We start from the raw sequence: 10,842 nt of genomic DNA on the forward strand, positions 1-10,842 counted from the left end.
TTGTTCCTTATCCCTCAACTCCAAAGTGATTTATAGCTCTTATTTGTGCCTGGAGCCTTTGGCGTTGACCTGAAATGAATTAAGCCATGAAATTGATAGTGAGAAACATCATGAAATGTGCCATGAAACAAAGCAATTCTGAGGCTGCTTGGTATTTCTTTAATCTGTTAAGGGAGTTGTTAAACAACTGCAGCTTAAAAAAAAAACCAACAAAATGAACTCACTACTTTGGACATTTCTACACTTCCCTGATGACCCATGATGAGATTTCTGCTTTTCTACAAAAAGCTTGTTTCCCTGCATTATCAGAAAAAGACACATTTGTTCCTTTCTATAACATTAATACAGATTTAAAAGGGTTATTTGGAAACATACACTGCCTTCTCACAGAGGCTATCAGTTCTATTCTTTAAGGACAGCACTTTTTTCCAAATCTGTGCCATCTGGCTGTTGGCATATTTCACAGAATGTCTCCCCAAGGAGGTCCTTCCAGGAGCTCCACCATTTTTATGGAACCGTGAGTTTAAAATGTCATAGAAAAGAAGTCTTCTTGACATTTCCCCACTGGATAAATTCTGTGTTGCAACAGGAGGTCTTGAAACTCAAACTCCTCTCTTGCTGCATTTGTGATGGGCTATTTGTGATTTGTTATTCTCAGTTTAAATAATTTGCAGTGTGACCAAAGAACACCTAGGATGGCCTGCTTAGAGTTTAAGATATATGGTTATCTGTGTCGGGTGAAAGAAGGAAATACCTAGACCTAGGCACACAGCCCCAGCTAGTTCCATTTACCTTAGGTAAGTGCTTAAGCTCTAGTCTGCAAATACTTCCCGTGATGTTCAAGGAGTTTTAATGCATTTCTTAAAGGTCAAATTGTGTGTAAGTAAGCTGGAAGATCATTTTCCTTTCAGGTTTTAGGTGTGGATGCAAGAGAGTGATACAAAGACATGGTGCCCTCAGAACTGCCTGTAATGGGTTAGAGGGATTGGAAAAAAATTGCTCCTGGTGATTTTGATCCAAATGCCCAGAAGAAGAAAACTGTCTCTTAGAAATTATATCCCCTCCCTTGGTCTTTTCTTGTGGACTGAAGTGACATTCTCTCAACAAGAAGCTCTGCCTTAATCCTGCTGTTAGGTACAACTCTTACTGCAGCCAAAGAACTGGTTCCCTTCATGCAATCTGCCTAGAAACTGGATTCTTCCATGCCTGAAACTGGTCAGATCATTGCTATTAGCTTCTAAGAATCGGGTGTGAGATGGAGAAGGAATGGGAGAAGATGGCAAATTTAGGGATGGCTGCTGAGACCAGTGGGCTTTGTCATTTATGGAACTGACATGAGCCTCAAGAGAGACCCTGCAGCTAAAATGTGGGATGATGGTAGGATGGTCCCTACAAAGAGGTTCTTCCACGCCTGAAACTGGTCTAATAGCTAATTGCTATTAGCTTCTAAGAATCGGGTGTGAGATGGAGAAGGAATGGGAGAAGATGGCAAATTTAGGGATGGCTGCTGAGACCAGTGGGCTCTGTCATTTATGGAACTGACATGAGCCTCAAGAGAGACCCTGCAGCTAAAATGTGGGATGATGGTAGGATGGTCCCTACAAAGAGGCTCCTCAGCCAGGTGAGGTGGTCTTCACCCTACGTGTGAGGACAGAATGGGATGAAAAACATCTTCACTCACAGATGGGAAAAAAAACCCCAAGGCATATCAATGCCAAATAACCCAGGAATTGAGCTGAGTTAACAGGACACTTATCTGCTTTAAATCCTTCTCTCTGACCTTGTCTCAAAAACCTCCTGCTCTTGCTTCATTTTGTTGTTATTGCTCTGAAATAGTTATCCAATTTCTGACCTTGCTGGCACTTCACAAAGCCAGCAATGATGTGCGTTTACATCAGTTTCAGTCTGGTTGATAATCAGTTTCTTTTTTTCCACAGTTCATCTTATCATCCAGCATTTGCACTGAGCCTTTCATACATTTGCTGTACCTTCTCACATGTCATGAGCAACATGCTTAAGTAAAAGTTGCATTTAAATCAAAATGTACCAAGGTAAAAAAGACTGGGCTAGGACTGCTGGAATGTATAACACTAAGTGTGGCTCAGAATGTCTGGCAGACTAGAAGCTTGTAACAGAAAAAACCCCTCACCCAATGATTTCTGCATTCATCCCATACCTCTTGGTTGTAACACTAAGTGTGGCTCAGAATGTCTGCCAGACTACAAGCTTGTAACAGAAAAAAACCCCTCACCCAATGATTTCTGCATTCATCCCATACCTCTTGGTTGAACTATAGACCATCATTCAAAAATTATGCCAATCCTCATCTCAGATGCTATGAGGGACAGAAATCCTCCACATGACCAGGCAAGTTCTTTCACTGCACAACTGCCTTGATTTTAAAAGCACTGCTTTTTTACTAACCCCACAGGTGCACTAGCAGCTGCATTAGTCCTCCAGAGCTTGACAGAGAACACACTCTTTATGGGGCAGTTTTTACTTCATTTCCAGTCCACACTTTCCAAGAACAGGGTCAATTAGCAGCTACTATGTTTTCAGGTGTGTTATTCAAAGGCCTAGTTAACTTGTCCTAATGTAACTTCTTAGAGATGATCAGGACACTGCTCTAAGCTGGCATGGATCATTGCAGAATGGGCAGAGACAAGAAGGAGGTACTGGCTGGCCTTGGACACGAGTTTTTACAGGTCAGATTGTTCCCATTGGAATGGGGAAGCTCTGCATGGGAGGTTTCTCTTTCATTCTTGCAAAGGTACGTACTGTCCTTGGAAGCAGCCTCCTGGAAAACACCTCGAATAAAACCTTTTCTCTGAGAGTTTCTCAAATCCTGCCAGTGACTCTCCCTGAACCTGCAGGTCTGGCACAATGGCACAGTTGACATCTTCTCCAATGCCCTTCATCCCCATGTCCACCCTGTAGAAAGAGCTCCTGCCACAGGGCTGCATAATTCCAGTGGGACAGCAATGTGTCTGCAAAAGTATATTCACAGAATAACAGGGCCACCCATTCTAATATAGTACAATAACTTAGCGTAGCTTTCAGTGCTGTTTTATATACAGGTGCAATATGGCATAAATATGGCATTACAGGGAGAAACTATGGTCCCTTTTTTCTCTTTTTTTAAGTCAAATGGACTTCCCCAAAGGAAAACTGAATAGACTATAACTGTAGAAGCCAACAGTCCCACTAAAACATCACACCTGCTCACACACATACACACACACAAATACATGCAAATTTGATTTAGAATTTAAGTCTTCTGGCAGTAATGGCAGTGATAACAACCCCTATCTATCACCTCCACAACTGGATGTTACTAGGGTCTCTGTTTAGTCACCTTAAGTATGCATTCATGCTTTGGCAACTGCCTTCAAAGGGATTAACCATTAGCCATAGGACATGGCATATGGTTGACTCAAGGGTGAAATGAAGGCTGTTTATGCAGGAGAAAGGCACAGAGCAAGGCTCAGCCTGAGTCCATGTCTGAATGCCAAGCCCAAACTCCCTGATCTGGATTCCCCCTGCTTACAGAGGTGGAAGGACAATCAGCTCATAAAACCTGAGGAAGAGATGCACAGAGTGAATGAGTAAAGGCTCCCAAGTGAACTGTCACAAGTGGATTAACATCTCCCTCTTCTTCCCTGACCTGTGAAGCCAGTGGACTTGGTTGTCAGAGCTAGGATTCAAATGGCCTATAGTGAACAAACTACATAACACGGTCAATTTCTCCCCAAATATAATGTTCCCACAGAAAATTGCACAACCAGAAACACAAAACCAGACACAAGTAGTACTCTGTGCATAAATGAAAAGCTAGCAGTTACTCCAGACAGGAGGTTATGTTAAAGATCTCTATCAGTCCCTTATGAAATATCTTGGTTTGCTTTCCTTTAATTGTTTTTTTTTTTTTCTTCATTAACAGAAATAGAGCAGATGGGATGGACAGGATGAAGGGGGAAAAAAAGAAGGAAAAGGATTGAGAGATAACAGAGAATAAAGATGGCGAAAATAAAGGAGGGAGAAAGAAAAGTATGGAAGAAGGACAAAAAGGGAGGCATAAAAGGACAGAAGGACGGATGGAAAGGAGAAGGGAATAAAGAAGGGAAAGAGAAAAAAGACAAAGGAAGGGAAGAAGAGAGATAGAGGAAGTGTGGTGGGAAAGGAAGAAGTGAGAGAATGAACAAAAAGAGAAGCATTCCTGTGACCTCACACTAGACGACTTCATGATCTCTTATTGCATGAGATCAGAGCAGAGTGTTTTTCAGGACCAAAGCCTCCCTGCCTCACAGCTTCGCTACCTGTTTACCGCACACCCACTGACCTTCAACACAACACCACACAGCACAACACGGCACAGGAGCCCCAACACCCGCCCCGAGCATCCCCCGGCCCCCGTGCAGCGGCTCCGTGCCGCCGCGGGGCCGGGCAGCCGCGCTCCCGCCGCACCCCCTGGCGGCCGCCGCGGGCAGCGCCAGCACAGCCCGCACCCCTCTCCAGCCCCCGCTTCCCTTCCCCGCAGGTCACCGGCGGCTCTTTCCCCCCTGCACTCTTAGTTCGATTGTTTTCTTTATTTTTAAAGCAGCACGTCCATAGACGCCTCCGCAGGGGCAGCACCGCAATCGCCTCCTCTCCGCCGAGCTGCCCCTGCGGCGCCGCTGCTGCCGCGACCCCGGCACCGGCACTGCAGCTCTCCACTGCTGACTTTCCAGACCTGCAACAAGACCCCCTCCCCCGCCGAACCCAGGACTCTGTGTGCTTGAGGTAGCAACTGAGGGTTAACTCAACCACCTCAAGCACACTCGAGCAGCTCTTCGCACAACTAGAATGACTCATAAAAAATACTGACACTTGCTTTGTTTTCTTGTATCATAACGGAACACGATAAACTATCAGTACTGTTAAAGGCACATTCACTCTTGTTACTTTTGGAATGTTAGCAAAACACTGATTTGGTAGGAATTCATAGCATTTCCAGATCCTGACACCCTGCGACACAATTGTTCTCCCCTGTTTTGCTTTTGGTTACAACCACCTGCCTCAAAGGGCTATCAGATGCTTGTAAATAGATTGAAAGGGGGGAGATAGGGGAAGGGAGATGCTTGGAAGAAAGTTTTCCCCAGCTCTGCATTTAACTTGCCTTACTATAAGAATAACAAATTGCTACTTAGATGCCTAAAGTCGAATGTGTCGTCAATGATCCTCTATGGCTAGGCATTCACAAACCAAGCACCCAAAAATGACTAAATGACTCTGATTCAGAAGAGGAGATGAAAAATGAGCTGCCCCAAGTAGTGAGTGCTGAACTATTCTGAAATATCATCTGCATAGGATCTTTTTTCTTTTTTTACTTATGAGTGCTCTTTCAAACTGCCTCGTTCAACCTTTTTTCCCCTCCTTTTTCAGTTACTCCCTTTCCAGAAATCTGAGAAGCCCACAATTACAAATAGGCAAACTTAGATTTAAGATTTAGCTCACAAGCTTTGCCAGAGGTTAAAGTTTTAAAATCCATGCATAGCTTAGCAGGTTTTGGCATTTCTACATGAAAGATAAAAAATTTGTTCAGCCTTCCCCAGCCATCAATATTTGCACAAAGTTCAGAACAGTTTCTGGATTCATTTCACCTGGGAATGTCTTTCTATACACATGCAGTATTTACTGGACAACTGTACTGGTATGTTCTCACCATTCTGTTTGCATTCCCATGGCTGCAGTCAAGTAGTGCTTCTAGTGTTAATTCAAAAAAGTTTGAATGGTGACTAATCTCGTTTATTCAAAAAAAATGAACACACTCGCATGCTTTTTAAAGGATTCACTCTCAAAATTGCTCTGAAGATTGTGTGGAATGTTTGGAGAATGCAGGCATTGCATACAGGTAGAGAGGCTTTCCTCACAGAAAAATGTACACGCATACCAGCAGCACATAAATATTTTGGATTGGAAACACCAAAAGAAGTTGCCACTCCTTCTAAGCAACAGTTTACCTCTAGAAGTGGACTGGTTTTGTCAGAAATCACAGCTTTCATTCCATCTCCCAGACTCTTGTCTTCAATTCATGTTGAAACAGTGATCAGTCTTGTGATATCTCTTTATATTAAATACTAAATATCAGTTTAAACCTAGCAACTCTCAGATTGAGCTCTAATCCTCCCAACCAAGCTCTCACCTGCACTTTGGTCTTTAATATGATCAAAACCATTTCTTCCTCTGGCAACCAAGCCTGCTTCCAGGATACAGTCAAACATTCTGCACAGCCATCTGAACTTTGTGCTGTTTAATCTGTCAAGCAGTCTTCAAGCTCTGGCATTTTACCTAATTCTAAATTAAACCCACCAGGAGATATTTATTTTCTATGTCAATGACCACAGCCTCTCTACTTAAGGTGCAGATGTGTTCAGAACAATGCTGCTGATGTCACTTCACTGAAATGATAATTGATACCCATTTGATGGTCTTCCCTCTTTCCTTTCTGTGTTTTGGCACCAGATACTTGTGAACCTTTGCTCTTCGTACCACTAGAGAGTGGCTGGCAAAACCCTAGGCCAGAGCTCACAGCACTATCAAGTTCTTCACTCACATTAAGACGTTTTCCTCAGAAAGGCTTCACATCTTCTCACACTTTGTCCTTTCAAGCCCAGGAACCTCACCCTAGATTTTGCTAAGCAGAACCACTTGAAAACTTACATTTCCCAAGATGTCTGGAAATTACAAAGGGGCTGGGTTTATGTGCTGGTACCCCACCTTACTGACACAAGCACAGCTTCCACAGAAGGATTTTTTTTTCCAGGGCTGATTCCTTTCTCTCTGCACTAGCCCCACATTGCACAGTCCAACACTAAAGTTGGGTAGGCAAAAGGTTTGGCTGACACAGGGACAAGGGCCTATTCCCAGCCCCTGTGCTCCTGCTCGAACAGCACATTAAATCAGGAGCAGTGCCTGTGTGAGGGGCAAGTCTGGGGACCTTGGGTGCCCAACCTCAGTCTTCCTGCATAAGCTTTCCCTGCCCAGGCTGGAAATATTTTCAGTGTCCTGGCAATACTCTAGGAAGCCGTGCTGGCAGATTTGTGGAGCCTGTCTGCGCACTCAGTTGGTATGGCAGTTCACTGACATAACTTGGAGAAAAGCTGTAAGCTTCTGTCCATTTATAATACTCTCTCTTCTCTTCAGTCTTCAATGCCTTGTATTTATCATGGTCCAGAGTGCCCTGCTAAAGGCAGATATAGTCACTCTGGTCTTGACACAAGCCAGACAGTATCAGTTTATTCAAGAGTAATTGTAGCAAAGGGCAGTAAATGTTCTAAATAATTTTAGTGACAAAGAAATCATAGCAACATGGACCTCCCCAAACTTTTACTTCACATAGGCAATGGAAAACATGAAGATTTTTTTCTGTGTTACCACTGTGCAGGTGAGCGGAGAAGGCCAAACCTCCTTCATCTCTTTTTTTCCAACAACTAACTTTCTTGTCCAATAGCAGCTCTGGAGTTTCTGGGTAAGTTATGACAGAATATGAAAGATTTTCTTATACCCTTTCTTCTCAATTAAAGCTGATTCTCAACCCATTGAGAAATTACCAATGCTTCCAGACCCAGGATTGAAGTGCATATGATATACTTTGACAGCCAAAAGCAAACTAAGTTGCAAGGAGCTTTGGTCAGAAAAAACTGCACTATGCAAAAAGCTGAACACCTCCTAAGGATTTCCGTGCTAGTGACAGATCTTAAAACTGAGGACTGTCTGCAAGCCACTGTTCTTCATAAGGAAAATTGTTAGTGGATGAAAACTCTGTGTAGACGAGAGCACAACAGAGAAGATGATAACTCCTGACATAATTCAACTAAAGAAAGCAGGTAACTAAAAGCAAAACTTTCATCATCTCTCAGAGTGCACATTCTAAACACCCCAAATGACAACAGGTACGGCTGCAAAGCTGTATTAGCAAAAAAGAAAACTGCGGTCCTGTCAAAGTCAGAAGGCCTTCATAGAGTCCTTAGTCAGTACTGTTAATCAGTATGAGTAGACTAGTAATTAATTCAAGTCCTAATATGCTTGAACAGAGAGAATACAAGGCCATAGCTTGAAATACAAAATTGCTCTCTTGTTACTTTTTACATTAACCACTCTTTCTGCTCTTCTAAGTATCAATTCTAGTTCTAAATGCCCCTCAATCCAGGTAATACCCTTAAGTAACAGATTAGATAAAATCTGTATGACATTGCCGGTGTGACATTATCTGACTCAGAGTCAAATTTACAATCATGCGTTATACTGTATTTAATTTTCCCATTGGACAGACTACATGGATTAGCTACACATGTGAACCATCCTGCCACATACACTCATCTTGGAAGGAATGGGATTTTTATTACATAAGATAGAAGAATGTTCAGTTCTTGCCCACACAGGAAACTTTTGACTAGTAATGTCAGGTATGGATGAAGGCGGTACTCTTTCATACCTATAAAAACATACTGGTGCTTTGGAGACCTGAGGTAAGCACTTGCCAGAAAAGTGGATTATTTCTGGTTCAAACACTGACATATTTTGGCTTAGTAAAGACTTAGCCTTCTGGATTTTTAACAAAGCCTTAGGAGCTGGAATGATCTGAATCCTGCCCTGATGAATCTCAATCTACATTTGCTACCCTTCAGATTTTCTGGTAAAACACTCACAATGGCAGACATAATCAGACCACCAATACTGGGAATTAACCACACTTAGATACCTAAACTTAAGGTGCTATTTACCTGCATGGATTTTTCTGTTCTTCTAGCTCCCCTCTACAGAGAAAGAAGTCCATCTTCCCAAAAATCTCTGCCTAGAAGCTGACTTGGTTGGATTACTCAAAAAATATGCCCTCTGGTTCACAGCTCCTTTCACTACTCCCTCAGCACCCTGCTCCACTGCAAGAGGAAAACTGCACAACAGGACAAAGAAATCTCTCCCACACAATTGGGATGGGATGCTATAAAACCCTGAGATGCACAGTGAGAAAATGTGCGTCTCCTTGACAGATCTTTCCTATCACAAATTGTCCAACTTGTCACTGTCTTCCTGTTTTCTGTCAGCCACAAAAACAAACAAAAAGCCTTGCAAACACTTCAAACAGCCCAGCTGTCACAGATAAGTTTGCCAGAGGTTTTAATGTTTTAATGCCAGAGATAGTTAGTTTTAGCAGGAGATGCTTACAATGCAGCATTATAAAAATCTGGTTAAAGAGAAAAAGAAGGTCAAAAGAAGTGTTTGTCTCTATCTTCACATAACAAGGAAAACCTCCTGTGCTGTCCCTGAAACATGTTTTCAGCCATTGCTGAGTAGAAGCTGGGCGAGCTGTCTCCCCAAACAACCTAGAGCAGAGGATGCAGTGGGCAGTGCTAGTTTGTAAAAATCAGTAGCCCAAAGGGATATCTGCTGCTGTTGAATCACAGATATCCTCTCCGCGGGCTGATGATTGAAGACAAGAACAGCACTATGTTGCAAAATTAATGTAGGTATATTTAGGAAGTTTTACCCTACTGGGCTTTATGTTAATTTGGCTGCTAGGACAGGAAAACACCACCAAGGGGAGAAAAATATACAACCAAACAAAAACCCGCAACCAAACCACAGGGAATTGACTGCTTTTCCCACGCTTCTCTCAAAACAATTTCTCACAAAACCCCAAAGAATTTAAATGCAGCTATACATTGCTGTTGCAAAAAGCTAAAAGTATCCATAGATACTGCTAGGCTTTCTGATAAACTAGGTGGCATAACACAAGGTCTCTGTGAAAAGCATCATGCACTCATATGTGTTTGTACTGCACTAGAAGTCTTGATCTTGACTGGGGCTTTGGCTCACAGAGATAAGTAACTATGGTGAGTGGGGCAGCACGCTCAGCTGAGATCCTTCTTTTGGGTCCTGCTTCTGGACACCTATGGAGGACAAGGGTATCACTGGCACGAATTCTTGTGCTTAATACTGAGGAGGCGTGAGAGGAACAACACGTGCTGCTAAGTGAGCGAAATGTCCTCTCTGATCATCCCTGAGTAAATAGCTGCAAGTTTAGACAAAATACCCCATATGAAAGTTGGCCATCTGTTCAACTATGCTAAGTGATTTCTGGGTAAAGGAAGGGACAGAAAACGTGTTTTGTAACAGGAGAGATAGCCTCACGCCCTCCAAAAAATGGAGGGAGGGGGGGAAAAATATGAAGAAAGCAACAGCTGACCGAGAGCCTCTCAGGGTTTCGGGGCCAGCGGGAGGGAAATAGGGCAGCAGACCGAACCGTGGTGGGACAGCCGAGGGGCTCCCGGCAACGCCGCCGCCTCCGCCGCTCCGGGAGCCCTGCGAGCAGCCGCGGCGGGGCGCGGAGGTTCCGCCGAGCCGGGCAGGCGGCAGCGGGCGCCGGGGATGTGCCCGCTGCCTGCGGATCCGCGGCCGCGGAAAGGGTGCGGAAGGTCCGCGCGGGGCAGCCCCCGCACCTGCCGACGGGCTTACCTGAGGTGGACCCGGGCGCCTCGCCCTCCTCCGGCGGAGCGGGCTTCTTGCCGGGCCCCTTGCCTTTCCTGCCCTTCCTGCCGTTGCCGGCTTTTTTCTTCTCGGCCATCCCGGCTCCGGCCGGCCCCGCGCTCCCCGCGGCCGCCGCCATCCCCGCGGTCACCCCCTCTGCCGCCACCGCCGCCGCTGTCGGCTCCCGGAGCGCCCGAGGCTCCAGCATCGCTCTTGCCTGCCGCTGGGACTTGCAGCCGCGAGTTCCTTGGAAGTTTTCGGAAACTCCTCTTCGGGCCTTTTTTTTTTTCTTCACCCCCCCCTCCCTCCTTCTCCACCCCTTTTTTTCTCCCTTAT

The 10,842-nt window shown here is 44.5% G+C and overlaps 1 protein-coding gene across 7 annotated transcripts in view; it reads right to left on the reverse strand.

Annotated features, from left to right (window-relative positions):
- NRG1 (neuregulin 1) overlaps positions 1 to 10,842 on the reverse strand; it is a 283,305-nt gene that overhangs the window by 163,475 nt on the left and 108,988 nt on the right. For 5 of the 7 annotated variants that reach the window (XM_039724159.1, XM_039724158.1, XM_039724157.1 and 2 more), the window contains exon 1: positions 10,495 to 10,784. The exons of the other annotated variants lie outside the window; for them this stretch is intronic. In XM_039724159.1, the coding sequence (XP_039580093.1) occupies positions 10,495 to 10,714 (220 nt within the window). In that variant the 5' untranslated portion in view covers positions 10,715 to 10,784. Of the gene's footprint in view, positions 1 to 10,494; positions 10,785 to 10,842 lie in introns of those variants that run through there. 7 annotated transcript variants of the gene reach the window in all.

This window comes from Passer montanus, unplaced genomic scaffold (genome assembly GCF_014805655.1).
Source record: "Passer montanus isolate IOZ18808 unplaced genomic scaffold, ASM1480565v1 scaffold52, whole genome shotgun sequence".
Taxonomy (NCBI): domain Eukaryota; kingdom Metazoa; phylum Chordata; class Aves; order Passeriformes; family Passeridae; genus Passer; species Passer montanus.